The 16,893-nt window shown below is 33.3% G+C and overlaps 7 protein-coding genes across 7 annotated transcripts; 5 read left to right on the forward strand and 2 right to left on the reverse strand.

The window, feature by feature from the left end:
• Window positions 1–180: 180 nt before the first annotated feature.
• Window positions 181–4,236, forward strand: DFA_02819 (uncharacterized protein; the record flags this gene model as incomplete). Its single annotated transcript, XM_004362370.1, has 11 exons — window positions 181–248; window positions 325–498; window positions 578–880; window positions 951–1,103; window positions 1,174–1,239; window positions 1,331–1,468; window positions 1,541–1,773; window positions 1,936–2,280; window positions 2,343–2,741; window positions 2,833–3,285; window positions 3,356–4,236. 11 exons carry the CDS (start codon window positions 181–183, stop codon window positions 4,234–4,236), a joined length of 3,213 nt encoding a protein of 1,070 aa, XP_004362427.1.
• Window positions 4,237–4,497: 261 nt separating this feature from the next.
• On the forward strand, window positions 4,498–4,968 carry DFA_02820 (uncharacterized protein; the record flags this gene model as incomplete). The annotated part of the gene is made up of 1 exon (XM_004362371.1): window positions 4,498–4,968. One exon carries the CDS (start codon window positions 4,498–4,500, stop codon window positions 4,966–4,968), a length of 471 nt encoding a protein of 156 aa, XP_004362428.1.
• Window positions 4,969–5,226: 258 nt separating this feature from the next.
• On the forward strand, window positions 5,227–7,359 carry DFA_02821 (uncharacterized protein; the record flags this gene model as incomplete). Its single annotated transcript, XM_004362372.1, has 3 exons — window positions 5,227–5,277; window positions 5,362–5,760; window positions 5,833–7,359. 3 exons carry the CDS (start codon window positions 5,227–5,229, stop codon window positions 7,357–7,359), a joined length of 1,977 nt encoding a protein of 658 aa, XP_004362429.1.
• A 58-nt stretch (window positions 7,360–7,417) lies between these two features.
• Window positions 7,418–8,365, reverse strand: DFA_02822 (uncharacterized protein; the record flags this gene model as incomplete). Its single annotated transcript, XM_004362373.1, has 3 exons — window positions 7,418–7,707; window positions 7,779–7,988; window positions 8,068–8,365. The coding sequence occupies 3 exons, from the start codon at window positions 8,363–8,365 to the stop codon at window positions 7,418–7,420; spliced, it is 798 nt and encodes a 265-aa protein (XP_004362430.1).
• A 156-nt stretch (window positions 8,366–8,521) lies between these two features.
• DFA_02823 (uncharacterized protein) lies at window positions 8,522–9,474 on the forward strand (the record flags this gene model as incomplete). The annotated part of the gene is made up of 5 exons (XM_004362374.1): window positions 8,522–8,533; window positions 8,607–8,708; window positions 8,786–8,962; window positions 9,030–9,130; window positions 9,201–9,474. The coding sequence occupies 5 exons, from the start codon at window positions 8,522–8,524 to the stop codon at window positions 9,472–9,474; spliced, it is 666 nt and encodes a 221-aa protein (XP_004362431.1).
• Window positions 9,475–9,874: 400 nt separating this feature from the next.
• Window positions 9,875–14,096, reverse strand: nol5a (NOP5 family protein; the record flags this gene model as incomplete). Its single annotated transcript, XM_004362375.1, has 6 exons — window positions 9,875–11,024; window positions 11,409–12,091; window positions 12,120–12,154; window positions 12,413–12,652; window positions 12,743–13,679; window positions 13,752–14,096. 6 exons carry the CDS (start codon window positions 14,094–14,096, stop codon window positions 9,875–9,877), a joined length of 3,390 nt encoding a protein of 1,129 aa, XP_004362432.1.
• Window positions 14,097–14,906: 810 nt separating this feature from the next.
• Window positions 14,907–16,778, forward strand: cct5 (chaperonin containing TCP1 epsilon subunit; the record flags this gene model as incomplete). Its single annotated transcript, XM_004362376.1, has 4 exons — window positions 14,907–15,424; window positions 15,509–15,767; window positions 15,861–16,250; window positions 16,332–16,778. The coding sequence occupies 4 exons, from the start codon at window positions 14,907–14,909 to the stop codon at window positions 16,776–16,778; spliced, it is 1,614 nt and encodes a 537-aa protein (XP_004362433.1).
• Window positions 16,779–16,893: the final 115 nt, after the last annotated feature.

Raw genomic sequence — 16,893 nt, forward strand, 5'->3', positions numbered from 1 at the left:
CATCATTAATTGAAAGTAACATCAACCATTTTTATCTACTTTTAACAACATCATCATCACATGATTAGTAAACTCTGCCATATGGATCATCAAACAGTAAGTCATCATCAATCATCACATAACTATACTTTAAACAGTATTGAAATTAATCATCTTGTTTTGTTTGCACGCAGGTACAAGATGAATATCCCAGGAGATCTCTGTCTATCACCGTTCTTTACCTGCTCTGACCTTTATGTCACTGATATGTATGTATTTCTCTCTATTACTCTTCACAACAATTGGTAACTCAAATAATTGTTAATACATTTCTTTGTACTATAGTCGTATTATTCCTGGAAGTACAGACAATGGTTTGCCAGATGCCAATCTTCAACTTTTATTCGCCAAGCTTGATACCTTTCAATACAATGGCGATGGGCTACAATCGGTTGCTGATCCATCACAGTCTTTTTTTGAAAAAATATCCTCATGTTGTCAATCAATTCAACATTTATAGTAGGTGACTTGATAATGATAATGATGATATTGTGACAAAACTAACTATCACGTGATAATCCAATTTCTATTCTGTTAGTATCATAAAGGATCCAACAATGACACAGATTCCAAATGGTTTTTCGTTACTACCTAACCTAGAAGATGCCTATTTGTCCTTTTACTTTACTACAAGCCAATCGGTTACATTAAAGAGTAATCCCAATATTCAATACCTGACCGTCTACGGTAATGAAATGTTGACTGAAATTAATTTCGATGAGACCATCTCTTTTCCAAAGTTGACCACACTGTCACTAGGTGGTCATCAATTCTCTGGCCCTTCTTTATTGAAAACTGTTGGTAACTTTACTACTGCTACCTTTCCTCAAATGACTACATTGTATGTAAAAAAAAAAAAACAACGATTGATGACTAAACTTCTTTTTCTTTTCTTTTTTTTTATACCTTAGAGAATGTATTTTCCCAGAAGGATCTAATCAATTACAACTCTTTGTTAACCATTCAACACTTGTGGAAATAAAATTTCCTGAAACTCCTGTTGATCCCCCTCCAAATGCAATCGTAACTTTTGGTTCTGCCTCCCTTTCAGCTATTAAATCAATGCAATTATAATTATAAATATTATGCACTTTTTGTTTATACTAACAATATTTTATTTTATATTCTCTCTAGTGATTTTTATGGTGGTGGTTTAACTTTTCAACCTTCTCTTAATAATTTTATAAATCTTTCATCAATGTATGCAACATTATAAAAAAAAACAATTGTTTAGTATAAAAACAATTATAATATAAAGTATTAATAATTTTTTTTTTGTTTTTTTTTTTAGTTCATCTCTAAAATATACATCAATGTTTAATAATCAATATCCCTTTGTATCTTTTCCTCTTGTTTACCATTTGTCTTTTCCAAACTCATCATTTACTACCATTCCAAGTATTACACTTCCTTCATATCTAGAAAGTTTGTAAGTATATATAAGTTTTGTTTTTTTTCTTTTCAATAATATTAATATAATGATTTTTTATTTTATTTTTAGAGTATTTAAATATGGTGTGCTTCAAGGAGATATAGATTTTGATACAATTTTGGCAAATACAACTGGAAATTTGGCGCTTGATTTATCTGACAATCCTTTGCTTGCTGTTCCTCTAGAACTTGAAACTGCTTTATGTGGTCTAAAGTTTTTAGATTTACGTGAAACTTTGGCTACATCAATTCCCCCTTGTTATTGGTGCCATAACGATGGTTCTAAATTCTATCCTCCAACCGGTATGCTCCCTCCTGCCAATTTTCAATGTCCAATGACATTTGCCAGCACAAATTTGGTTACCATATTCAAAAAAACAATTATTTCTGGGACCAACCTGGGCTGGGGTTATGCCTCACTCGGAAACACGCTCGTACCCATAGTTCCAAACAAAATAATATCAGCCACTCTTCCATCAGTATCACCCAATGCTCCAACCCAAAACCTTGCCATTCAATTTAGTAGCACTACAAACACTCAAATTTTCCAAGTTATAGAGGCTGGGTTCAATGTATCATCTGTTATATTGATACAATCACCTAATCAACAAGCCACAATGACTATTGTATTTTCAATGATCAATACGAATATTCCCCATTCAACAAAACTTAATAATACTGGAGAGAATAGCTACGTCGATAATAATATGATTTTTACATTTTATTATAGTAACCTTGCTTTTGGTCAATATAATCTTTCAATCCTCAATGCTTACTACAATTATTCAACCACTGTACAATATAATCAAAGTAATTATCAATTAAATATCATTTTCAACCAAATATTAATTTGTCATTTTTTATTTTTTTAGGTTATCCTATTGTTGATAGTTTTATTCAACAAGGTCCTTATATTGGAAACGGATCATTGATCCAGTTGGTAGGATTTTTTGGAAACTATTTGACTAGTGCTCTTGTATCGGTTTCAAATAAGAATAATCTATACAATTATTCGGAATGCATAAACGTTAGTTTTACAAATACTACCATCAATTGTCAAATTGACCTCCCCCTTTCCTCGGGTCTTGCAACATTTAATATAACAGTAGATGGGTACTCCACATTCAAGCAAGTTGATATACAATCACCACAACAATATTGTACAATAACAACAAACAATTGCTATGGAAATGGTGAATGTAATTTGAGTGGGATTTGTGAATGTAATAGTAATCAAGGAGGAGGAGGTTATTATAATAATTGTTCTAAAAGTATGTATTATATATATATATTCAAACTAAATTAATTCCTTTATATTTGGATCATTTATTTACTAGTTTTTTTCTATTTATTTTATTTTAGCATACCCATTTATTACGAGTGCAAATGTAGAAAGTATTCAAGGTGAACAAAGATTTATCAGTCTATACGGTGATTTTGGACCATTTGGACAAGTTAATACTTTAATCATGATTAATAATACCATGAATTGCAATATCACATATAAATCGCAACACAACATCAATTGCACTTTGGAATCATCACCAACAACTTTTGGATTTGCATCTGTTCAAGTTAATAGTAGTGGATCGATTTATAGTAAAGCTCGTTGCTTGATATTTATCAATCCTTTGCCATCGGGTGGTGGTACAACAACTAGCAGCAGCAGCAGCAGCGGAGGAGGAGAAACTCCAACCCCAAAACAAACCTGTGAAACCACAACTCAAAATTGCTATGGACATGGTACTTGTGATAATAATGGAAAATGTCAATGTCAAGATAAATATAACCCTGTTGATAACTGTTCTACTAAATGTATGTAAAGTTTAATAATAATATTAAAATAAATAATTAACTATTCTTATTTATTTGTTTATATGATTAGTCACTGAAAATACAACATTTACGCCAAATAATACATCACCATCATCTACCATTCAAGTTGGTGGTGTTGAATTTGGATTTCAAATCATTGGAATTCAAGAAAGAGGATTAGATAATGAAATCTTAAAAGAGTTGTTGACAAGTAGTTGGGTACCAAATATTACATCAGATCAGAACTCTGATCTAACAAATGCAGTCTATGAATTGGTGGTTCCGAGTAACCATACACTTTCAAATACCAAAGTAACAGCCAACGTTTCATTTTCAACTCAACCAAGAAATATACCATTTGGTACACAAAACCTAACGATCAATCCAAACGCCATCAAGCTATCTGTGTCTATCGCCGGTTGGCAATACTCTTCAAATGTTGCAACTCTTTTGCTTTTATTGAAAACAACAATCAACAATGAGCAATCGATCGAATACGATTGCAAAACAACACCGGTGGATTCATTTTCCTTTGGTGATTTTGGAGACATTCAATACCTTAGAGTCATCAAGGATAACGTACAATTCAATGGAAGATTCATTGACTTTGCATTGGCAGATGGCAGATCAACCTATTCACAAACACTCCTCATTAATCAAACCCAATTATTGGATTCTTCTGATTCTTCTGAACAATCGGTTGTCGTCATTGGAATCACACTTCCACAATGCCAAGAATGTTTACTTGACCCAGACTTTACGCCATTGTTGGTTGCAAGCGATGGTGATGGCTGTTCAAAACAAGATGAAAAATGGAAAATGATAGTCGGTATTGTTGTTGGTGCCGTTGGTGCTGCCTGTCTTTCAGTTGGTGCCTACCATGCAGTAAAGAAAATAAGAAGACATATGATCCTTAATGGAAAGTCAATATTAATGCATAAAAGAAATTAATTAAATATAATATAATTTATAAATGAATTAATTTCATCAGTAGATATATATCTACAATTTTTTTACATATATATTAAATTTATATCAATCTACTATTAACTTTAATTTATTTAATAAATGAATTAATTCATCTTTCTTTCTTTCTTTCTTTTTTCAAAAGGGTTCTTACCCTTTTATAAAAAGCTTTATAATATTGTTAAAAAGTATTTATATTTTTTATAATTACAATATTTATTTATATCATCTATCAATCTATCTATCATGGGAATATTATTTAGTAAATTTAATCCATCAACTGGTTATTTAGAGAAAATGAATAAGTTATCTGCAACCAATCAAGATGAATCACGTGTAGGTGATGTCTATTTAGTAACCTATGAATTCCAACCAGATTCATATTCCACTCCATATTCTCCCCACTACACCATCGTAGTTGATTTATGTGGAGAGTCTACCGAGAAATTACCCAAGGGAATGGAAATACACATTAACCCTCTAAAAGACTTTTCTCTCCAACTCTGTATCGAGAGACTAGATAGACTGCCAAAATCAAAAGACCTATCATTTCAAAAACTCGGTAGAATCGAAAACCAATACCATCCTGGAAACCCTCGTGAATGGTGTGTTGCATTGGGTTCAGTTGTTGAGAATTCTTGGTTCCCAGAGTTTACAACATTAAAAGGAAAATTTTGGAATCGTACTTGTCACAGTGATCAATTCGCCAAGTTTTGACTCTAAAACTAGGGTTGGTATGGCCAGACCATATTTATGTATATGAAAAAGATAATAGTGATTTATAATGGAACCATATCATCATCTTAATAGATAGAGATACCCTATCTACTATTAATATATAAATAAATTAAATTTATTATAAATTAATTTCATTTTCAATAGTTTGCAAAGAGTGGGACTTAGACTTCTAATTTCATTTTTTTTTTTTTGTTAAGATTGTAAGAATAAGATAATATATTATTTATTTATATAAATATGGTTGTTCAAGTAAAAGATATACTTGATACTGCTGATTTATTGGTTAGAGTAAGATAAGATGATAGTAACAAACAACTTACCAAAGAATCTTAATTGTTTCTAACTCTATCTTTTTTTTTTTGATTGTTAAAGGAATTCAAAGATCTTCAAGATGTTGAGGAATTAGAGAGATCAACTAAAACAACAAGTTATTACGATGTAATTGAAAGATTAGTATTAGAAATAGATCAATTGTTAGAGACATCAAATCAAAGTGATTCTGATGATGTCGTATCACTAGTATTGAAACAACAAGATGGCACAATGAAAGAATTGGATGGTTTAGATTATAAAAATATCTATCATGCATTGATGCAATGTATACATTCACTAGATAAACATACAAGTACCAATTATTTAATCTATGGTGGTGCAAAAGCAATCATTAGAGTCATCTATATTATACTAAGTATTGATTATACTTTAATTCAACGAGGTGATGTTAAATTATTACGTTCAATTCAAAAAGATATTTTTGGTATCTTTTCATCTGTAAATATAAATATATATATATATATTCAAATTACTCTTTTAACTAATATATTATATAATTTACTATTTTAGGAAAAAGAAGAATTTAATAAACAATTAGAAATGGTTGGAATACCAAAAGAACAATCTGAAGAATATCCATCTATTCTTGGTTCATACTTTGATGAAATTAAAGAGATTCAATCAAATATTCGTGATGGTCGATATCTGTTATTGACAAACAATGCATTGTTTGATATGGTGTCATTGGATCTTAGTGATTCTTTTCATGGTGGTCAATTATTACTTTCAGCTCTTGACAAGGATACAATGGCCAACCTATTCCATTTGTATTGGTCAAGTGATTTGGTGCCGTTAAAGTCAGGATCACCGGCAGTATACAATAATTTGACAGTCGATCAATATGAGAATAGTATTAAATTCTCTGCATCTGGTATCTTGTCAGCTGCAATATTCTATTCGACATCGGAATTTCCTGAATTGTTGGACCCGATCAATGAAATCATTGAAGCGACAAACAAGGATATTTGGCAGGTCCTGTTAAATGATTTGTTGGCATGTCAAAAAAGGGGTCTATTAACCAATATATTCACAATGTTGAATAATATAGCACTCACCGAAGAAGCCACTCACCCATTATTGACACGACTCAACCAATTTATCGATTCTAGACCATCGATTCAACATTACATGTCTGACATTGTTCAACTCATTGTCGCCGTCAACCCACAGGTAACCGACCACACACTACCCATGTTTATCCAGATTGTCAACAAATTCTTTGTGGCCTTTTTAAAGTTGGACAGTTCAAACGCCAAAGGTTTACAAGATAGTTTTGACTCGACGTGCTATGCGCTACACAAACTATTTGACCGCGAAGAAATATCTAGACAGGCGTGTCAGCTCACAGGCGTGTTTGATATGCTCACTGAAAAGCTAATGACCCCTAACCCTACCAGTACAACCACCAGTACAACTACCAGTACAACCACCATCCACCAACAATTGTACATTCTCTTTGCATTGACATCGTTATGGAAAAAGGATCCACTCTATTGTTTTGCACAACAAACATTTAAAACATTCCACATTGCAATGATACAAAGCAACACGATACATGATATGGAATTACTGAATAGATATCTAAACTTGTTGGTTTGTGGTTACACTACCATCAATGATATTGCCAACTATCTCGCTCAGAATGGGTACCTCTTAGCAATACTCAATTGCTTTTTACAAGTATTCTCATCAGATGAAAAGCTTCGTGCCACCAATGTCATTCTTTTGAGATTGTTTGTAAATGCAATCTCTACATTGACCCAACAAAACTATATCTATGCAATTGACAATGGCCTCTTGTCACTGCTAATGCAAATTGCCAAATTCAACCTAAAGGACGCACCAGCAAAGAACGAGGATTTCAAAGTCGAGTGGGCAATGATCATAGCAAACATCGCCGTACAAAGAAGTCAACTTGAAAGATTCAAAACATATATCCATCTTCATGCCCTTGAATCTTATCCAATACTTCATGAATATAGAGCTTATCATCTAATTCATCAAATGGAAGATTTTGTTGATTTCCAAATTAATTAAATAAATTAATTAAATATTTAAATAAATATTCAAATAAATATTCATTATTAATATTATTTTATATAATTGTATCTAACCAATCTTGTAAACCATCTTTTGATTCATCTTGATTACTACTATCTTGTACTGAATTTGATTCCTTATTATTATTATTATTATTTTCTTTAGTAGTGAGTGTTGAAACTGGAATTGGAACTGGTTTTTGTGTATTTGTTGTTGATGACGGTGATGATGGTTTAGATACATTAATATTTTGTTGTTGTTGTGGTTGTTGTAAAGATGAACCAGCAGATCTTAAATGTCTATTTGATTTTCTTGAAAGTAATGTTACAGGTGTTGGTTTTTTATCTAAATTTAATCCATCCTATACATTGTTACAAATAAATAATTAGTAGGTAAGTAATTATTCTAAAAATAACTTTTTGTTGTTGTACGACATACGAAATAATCAATATCAATATCTAATCTCTTTGGCATTGGGATTGTTAGAATCATCTTTTCAATCTCTCCCATATTAATATTTAAGAATGTATCAATGTCTTTTGATAGTTCATCATCACCATCTTCATCATAATCTTGAACATATGATGTAGTATTGTCTTTTGATGATAAACTTGGAATGAAATCAACTATATCAAAATATTAGTTTTAAACTTGCTCTATCTATCTATCTATCTATCTTTCTGTTATGACCATTAAATGACATACCAGAAGAATCTAATAAATCTTGCATATTTAAACGTTCAGCTGTATGATTCATTCTATCTAGTTCTTCAATAGTAGAACGTGATTGTTGTTGAATGACTCTCTTGCTGTATTTCGATCTTGGTTGTACCATCTGATATTCCTCGGTCTGCTCCAACTCTGCCTGTTGCTTGACCTGTTGTTCTTTGACTAGACGTTCTTGCTTCTTGTATTTCCCTTTTGATGTATTCTTGTCGACATGTCTTGATGCTTTGTGCAACCCTCTTGCAAGCTGCTTTGAATTGATTGGTTCGTCTGACATTATCTATTGATTATATACAGTACAGAAACAAACTAATTTATATATATTAATTAAATTAAACAATGATTCGAAGTGTCGCGAATGTGGTGAATGATAATGCTTTTCGTTTCATCATAGTTTTTAATCATTCATTTATTCACATATACACAATTAATCATGAGTGTCATTGTATGTATATTACTATTTCTATTTAACATACTATTGATTGTTTGTTCTAATGCTGTTTTGATTATGTATATAGATTCCAGGTCGATTTAATCTTGTCAATTCTAAATTTGTAGAAGTTGATAAAGATACCTTATCAAAACATATAAATAAAGATGATGATTTGAATAAATACCATGTATGTATTGGGATACTATTAAGCAACTATAGTTAAATCTGATTTATTAATTAAATAATACTTTTGTTTGTTCACAGATATTTGATATCTCTGGTAATTTTATAACAAGCATTGCATCACCTTCGATTACAACCTACTTTCATAAACTCACTGAACTACATCTTATCAACAATGAATTACCAAACATTCCAGAAGAAATTAACAATATAATAACATTAAAGAAACTATACCTTTCAAAAAATAATATTCAACAAGTAAGTAAACTAATACAATATATATTATACTTATTATTATTAACAATTGTTTTTTTTGTGAAAATAGATAACAAATATAGATAAACTAGTTGATTTGGAGTTATTGGATTTAAGAGCAAACCAAATTAAAGAAATGTCAAACTTGGAAAATAATACAAAGATTAATAAGTATGTTGTTTAGCAGCCGATGATGTCTATTTTTGTATCAACTAATCTAATTTTTTAATTTATGATTTAGTTTATCATTATCAAGTAATCAAATTATAAGTTTAAATAATTTAAATATAAATATGGAACATTTGGAATCACTCTTTTTATTCTCCAACAAATTGGAAAACCTACAAGAGACTTTGGATATACTATCAAAGCATTGTCCTAAATTAACAAAGTTACTACTCACTGCCAACCCATGCACATCACTCAGTCGACCAAAAGAAGAACAACAAGTTTATGAAAATAATGTTAAAAAGGCATTACCAAACATAAGAATTTTAGATTGGAAACCATTATAAAAGTAAAGAAAGAATCATATTTTTTTTTTTTTGCATCATACACAACCTATTCAAGAAATTTCTTGAATCAACATAGATTAGAAAGTATTATTACTTTTATTGTTGTTGAAATATTGACAATATAAATTGGGATTGCAAGGTTTAATTGGAAAACTAGTATAAATACAAACATTACAATACACTTGAAAGATAACTTACCTGCCAATTTTCTAAATGCGATCAAGTAGGTATTTAGAAAACTAGAGGAATTCTCCTTCTTGCACATCTTTTGGAGAAATCCTCTTGTCCCAGAAGGGGTTGGCTAATTTCTGGCTGTTGAGGACATCGTGCGCATTGTCGCAGAGTCCTCTACCAATTCCTTTAAATTAAAAAACAAACATATTATTATTTATTAATTTATTTAAGTATTTGATTGAGATTCAAATTTTATAAACATTTTAAGGTATGTATGATGACCTTGTTTCTTGATTTGTTCGTGAAGGAATACTAAAGATCTTGTAGGTTTTGTTATTAACCTGTTTTTTAAGACTTGTTCCAACATGACTACATTGCCAAGTGTAGCAGAATAGATGTATACGCCAACATCGAGTGTGCACCTTGAAAGAACTGCTTGAGAGTATGTTTCCAACTCTCTGATGATTCCAATGTTGCCTGCACCAATGGCACCATTAAAACTAGTGTCACTAAAATATTTGGATGCGTCTAACTTTTTGGGAACTTTGGATAATAGGTATTGAACAATTTGCAGACTGTTGGCTGTAATGGCTTGTTGGAATACTTTGGCAGTCAGAGACAACCCCTTTCTCGACAAGAGTATACATCTCACCATATCCAAGTCACCACTCAATGCAGCCTCACTTAAAAGATCGGCATTGACCACATACAATGAGCTGTATTTGATGGAAAGAAGGTACTCGACCATAGCAAGGTACCCACCAACCACTAGTTGTTGGAAAAGTAATGGGTCGATTGGTTTGGTGGGGTGAATGAATTCTTCATTCTCGTAGAGGTATTTTGCAGTTGTTACTTGACCGGCCTTGGCTGCATCAACAAATAGTTGTTCCCTGTCTTTGGGTGTAAATGTGTGTCCTCTAGTTTGTACAAACAATGTCATGTAATGTTTGAGTAATTCCAAATTACCCTTTTTGGCAAGTACTGGTAATATTTCCAAGTTGACAGAGTCAGTGGCCGATTTGCCCATATCCAAGACACGAAATGCAAGTTGATTGTTGGAGGTGATTTCATTGATCACCAGACCAAGTGAAAAGGTCCGGCCTGCCACACCAGTCATTTGTAGTTCGAGTAGGTATTCAATTGTTGGTATATCATTGCGAATAAATGCATCTTTAATGTTTTGTTGGTCGAGGTAAAACTCGGCAGGCAACCATTCCAAACGATTGACAAGAGTATCTAGATTTTTGAAATGTATTCTCGGTGTCTTGTCCCATCTTGCCGGGTTGACCATTGCATCTTGATACAAAAAGCGAACCATGTCAACATTGTCTCCGAGGAATGGGTTAAAGAACATTTGATAGGTTGAAGGAAACATGCTAAACAATAGTTTGACAAGATCGATATTGCCCGTGTGGTGGGCAGTATTGACCCACTCTGAGAATGTGTATTCTCCAATTTCGTCCAATGTATGGTCAAAGTAGTTGTTCATGTTGGTCAAGAAGTGTTTGACCATCTCTACACTACCCGACTTGATAGCATACTGAATACACCGATACGACACTGCCAACGAGGTGATCCCAAGTTGATAGAAATGCAAGAATGCCTCCAAGTTGCCTCTTTCAACAAGCTTGGTTGTTTCCTTTTGTTTGATTGTATATTGGTACAAGTCTACATTACGAGCAGCCGAAGTTGACTTGGCATCACTACTTTCAACAAGTAAATTGTACAACTTGACATTGGCATGAGATATAGCTTGATACCTAGCCTGTTTAGTATACTTTATATCTTTTCTATTCTCCAACAAGTATAGTACAACGTGTTCATGACCATGTTGACACGCCAAGTCGATAGCAGACGACGCAGCATTCTTTTCAATGAATTGACATTCATCCAGGTACCGTAGTACTTCTAAATGTCCACCTTTTGCTGCATACTCGTAAGCATCGTGTGAAGGATACCAATACTCTTGAATATAGTCACATGTTAATAACGATTTAACGATTGACAAGTGACCACCACTAGATGCATCTTCAACTGCATGATTGGTGAATGGGTGTTGACGAGACACTAGATATTCAACGATATCAACACGTCCTTGCTTTGCAGCACTGTCAAGTATCGTGTGGTGTTGTTTGATACCATTTGCTTCAAAGTGTACATACACCCTTTCAAATAGGTCAAACTCCATCTCGGCCATCAACACCATAGCAGCTAGTGATGGGAATCTAATCCCTCCAATCCCCTTACATATCTTGTCTCGTAACAATGAAGGTAATGATTGTCTATGTCTAATCAACCATTCCAAAGAATCCATCTCTTTATAAACAATAGATCTTCCCCTACCATCGATCGATCTAGTTCGATTCAACCATCTAACATGATTAAATACCAACTTTTTAATAAACTTATTAAATAAAGTTATTCTAAATTGTTCAATTTCCATCTATATATTATATATTATATATATATACTACTAACATATACAACAAACAATAAATATTATATTCTACATTTTAAAAAGTATTTACTCTACAAAAAAATCTTTTTTTTTTTGTGTCTTGTTATTTTTTAAATTATTTCTATTTTTTTTCTTTATTTTTTTTAACAAAATTTATATATATATATAATTATAATAATAGTACTAAAGGGGGGATGGTGAATAATGGATTAAATGTGCTCATGACTTATTTTGATTTCTTTTTGTCCTTTTTGCTGCTGCTTTCCTTGCTTGACTCCTTTGATTCCTTTTTCTTATCCTTCTTGCTTTCCTTGTCCTTTGACGACTCCTTTTCCTTTTTCTTGTCCTTCTTTTCCTTCTTTTCGTCTACTTCCATCTTTTCCTCCTTTGATGATGATTCCTTCTTTGATGATTTCTTCTTTGGTTGTTCTTCCTCCTTTTCTTCCTTCTTTGATGATTCCTTCTTTGATTTCTTCTTTGGTTGTTCAACTTCTTCATTGTGTTCTTCTTCAAAGTCATCAGCAGTTCTCTTGTGATTGGCAAAATCTAGATTAGAAAAATATGGAAAATAAAATAATGGAAATATTAATATTTATAATTCTGGAAATAATTGTTTGTTTTGTTGTTATTTCTTACCTTGTTCAACTTCTTTAATAACTTCTCTCATAACATCAATATTTCTCTTTGGGGTAGCACCAGAGGTGAAGAAAGTGACACGATCGTCGACTTGCTTCTTGAGGGTGAGACCAAACTTGTCGGATGGATTCTCAGAGAAACAATCGATACGGGTGGCGATGGAGATCTTGTTGGCGAGACATCTAGAGATCTTACCCTTGTTCTTGGTGGCGACCTTGTCAGAGTTGATAAAGGACGAGTTGTAGATGATACCGTATTTGGGGGTCTTGCCACGAACCTTCATGGCACGGAAGAGAGCCTTCTCGGCACCGAGAATTTGGACGGTCGAAGCGGGGTACTTGGCGAGATTGGTGAGTGAACCGGCACGCGAGATGAGACGGGCACCGACACGGTCGCCAATCAAGGCTTGGAGGTTGGGTGCGCAATCACGCATCTTCTTGGTGAGGTACTGTTCGAGCGAACTACGGTACTCGAGCAAGTCGATGACACGGTTGGCAAAATGCATGATCGACTCGAGATCGATGACTGAGATTTCGGTACCCATGGAGGCACGGGCAGCCTGCAAGACGCTCTTGGCAACGGTCTCGTCGCCGACGATTGTCTCGATGTCGCCGAGCAGTGCGTCGCTGATGTTTGCCTTGTCCTCGATCAACTTGATCAATTTGGCATAGTGGATGGGGTCCTTGATGATCTTGGTGAGTTCGGGGAAATGCCACGAGTACCATTCTCTGATACGCATGACAAAGGTGTTCAAGTCCTTGTCGAGTTGTTCGAGTGTTGCAATCGATTGAATAATCATATTATCTACTTTATGTACATTGAACTTTACCTTGGAACGTGAGTAACTGTGACCCAAACCAAGTTGTGCCTTGGTCAAATCTTCTACCTCTACCTTTGCAAATGTTGGATAATGATATCTAACACAACGGAAGATTTCCTAATAAGATGTAAAATATACATATTAATACTATTACTTTCTATCTATTTCTATCTTCATTTGTTAACATACATGAGTAGCAGCATTAGCAATACAACTAATTGATAATTCTTCTTGAATGGTTGCAGCCAACTTGTTGTCGCTGACACCCAAGATGACACCGGTCGACTTTTTAAAGGTTTGTTTGAGGAATGCCTTCAAGTTGTCGGTGATCAAACCTTCAGAGATGGTGTTGATGGCTTCGAGAGCCTCTCCGGCAGACTTGAATGGGAGTGCACCGATTGGCTTGCAGACCGATGCAAACTTTTCATAGTTTTGTAATTGCTTTTGTACTTGAACGTTTTGTACTGATTCTGTGCCTGTAAGACTGAATACATTGAAACCGGTACTGGTTTCATACAACAAATGGGTTGCCATCTCTTCTGTATATCTCTAATTTGATTGATTCGATTGATGTGTATTTAAATGTGTGATTGATGGGGTAGTGAGTAATAACAACAATAAAATGATATTATTATTATTATCGACGACAGGTAGAAACAAACAAACAAACAACAATAAAAAGAGAAAAAAGAAGAATAAAGAAAAATAGCCAGCACAAAGTCAAGCGAGACGAGCGAAAAAAAAATAGTTGCACCTGAAAACCGAGTCTCAAAAAAAATTAAAATTAATTCACAAAAATCGACAAATACGTATTACAGCTGCAGTATCATATGATTTGATTCATGCCAAAAGATACAACTGCAGCAGCAGATACTATTACACATATAATATCTATATATATACTATATATTCTGAACCATCATTTTAAATTACTCCTCATCTCTTCAACAAAAAAAAAATAACAAACTTGTAACGTCTCACAACTTGATTTGATGATATCTGATACCCTATGATAATAATAATAATAATAATGTTCTCTTCATTACAAACTATACTGATTGGGTAGTACAAACAAATAGTACTAGTAATTACTATTAGTAATAATAATGGTGGTCCGTAAATAGGACGAAGATGTTGTAGTTTTTTCAAGTTTTTTTTTTTTTTTGTTTTTTTGATTTTTTTTTTTTGATGAACAGACCTTTGGTGGTGTTATTTTCAAAGACTATGAACTGATAATAGTACTCTTTTGTATCTTCTTCTTCTTTACTACTTTTATATATATACTTTTTTATATTCAAATTTAGTAGTCGATCTAAAAGTCACCAATCAACAGACAGTAACATAATGAGTTTAGTATTTGATGAATATGGACGTCCTTTTATTATCATTCGTGATCAAGGAGCAAAGGATCGTTTAAAGGGTATTGAAGCACAAAAGTCACATATTCTTGCAGCAAAGACTATTGCCAATATCATGAAATCATCACTCGGCCCAAAGGGTATGGACAAGATGATCGTTTCACCAGACGGCGATGTCACTGTCACCAACGACGGTGCCACCATTCTCCAAAATATGTCGGTCGACAATCAAATCGGCAAGCTCATGGTACAGCTAAGCAAGTCACAAGACGATGAAATCGGTGATGGTACTACCGGTGTCGTCGTACTCGCTGGTTCCTTACTCGAACAAGCCGAATCTCTCATCGAAAAGGGTATTCATCCAAGTCGTATCTCTGAAGGTTACGAAGTAGCTTGTCGTATCGCCGTCAAGCACCTTCAATCAATCTCTGATACTATCGAATTTGATAAGGAAAACATTGAACCATTAGTTCAAACTGCTATGACTTGTTTAGGTTCAAAGATGTAAGAGAGAAAAATAGAAAATAAGAGAAGAAAAGAAAAAGAAAATGTATTGTATATTTATTCATTTAATTTTCTATTTTTTAGTGTCAATCGTTATCATCGTCAAATGGCTGAAATTGCTGTCAAGGCTGTATTATCAGTTGCCACTTTGGAGAGAAAGGATGTAAACTTTGAAAATATTAAATTGGAAGGAAAGGAAGGTGGTAAATTGGAAGACACCCAACTCATCAACGGTATCATCATTGACAAGGGTATTTCACATCCACAAATGCCAACTGAAATTAAAGACGCTAAAATTTGTTTACTCACTTGTCCATTTGAACCACCCAAACCAAAGACCAAGGTAAATATTAACAGAATATAAATACAAATACAAATATATGATATGAATAGAATCTAATTTAATATTTAATTAATTAATTTATTTATTATTTAGAATACATTGGAAATTACAAACGCAGAGGATTTCAAAAAGTTGAGTGACCTTGAAAAACAATATTTCATCGATATGGTTAAAAAGGTAAAGGATACTGGTGCCAACTTGGTCATTTGTCAATGGGGTTTCGATGATGAAGCCAATCATTTATTACTTCAAAACAATTTGCCAGCCGTCAGATGGGTTGGTGGTCTCGACCTCGAAAAGATTGCCATGGCTACTGGTGGTCGTATCGTTGCTCGTTTCGAAGATGTCTCTGCCGACAAGTTGGGTCGTGCAGGTCTCGTCAAGGAAATCGGTTTTGGTACTACCAAGGATCGTTACTTGAGTATTGAACAATGTCCAAATACCAATGCTGTCACTATTTTCGTTCGTGGTGGTAACAAAATGGTAAATTGAAACAAAATAGAAAAGAATAGAAAAGAAATGATCAATCAATTAATTTAATTAATTTAATTATTTTTATTTTAGATTGTTGACGAAGCAAAGAGAAGTATTCATGACGCATTATGTGTTACACGTAATTTAATTAGAGATAATAGAGTTGTTTATGGTGGTGGTTCATCTGATATTTCATGTGGACTCAAGATTTCATCGATGGCAGACGAGATTGCAACCATTGAACAATACGCCGTCCGTGCTTTTGCCGATGCCCTCGACGCCATTCCATTGGCCTTGGCTGAAAACAGCGGTCTCCCACCCATTGAAACCTTGGCCACCGTCAAGTCTGAACAAATCAAACAAAAGTCAGCACTCTTGGGTATTGACTGCAACCGTAGAGACACCATCAATATGAAGGACCAACATGTATTCGACACACTCCCAGGAAAGAGCCAACAATATATTTTGGCATCACAAGTTGTTAAAATGATCCTCAAGATTGATGATATTATCACTTTGAACGCTCAAGAAGAATAAATAAATAAATAAAACAACAAAAAAAAAAAAACAAAAAGAAAATCTTTTATATAAATAATAATAATAATAATAATAATAATATATTTTAAAATCCAAGTTTAATTGTTTATTCCTT

The sequence above is a fragment of the Cavenderia fasciculata genome (assembly GCF_000203815.1).
Source record: "Cavenderia fasciculata unplaced genomic scaffold Scf_Dfasci-G-b-205a01.r1-3, whole genome shotgun sequence".
In the NCBI taxonomy this organism is placed as follows: Eukaryota; Evosea; class Eumycetozoa; order Acytosteliales; family Cavenderiaceae; genus Cavenderia; species Cavenderia fasciculata.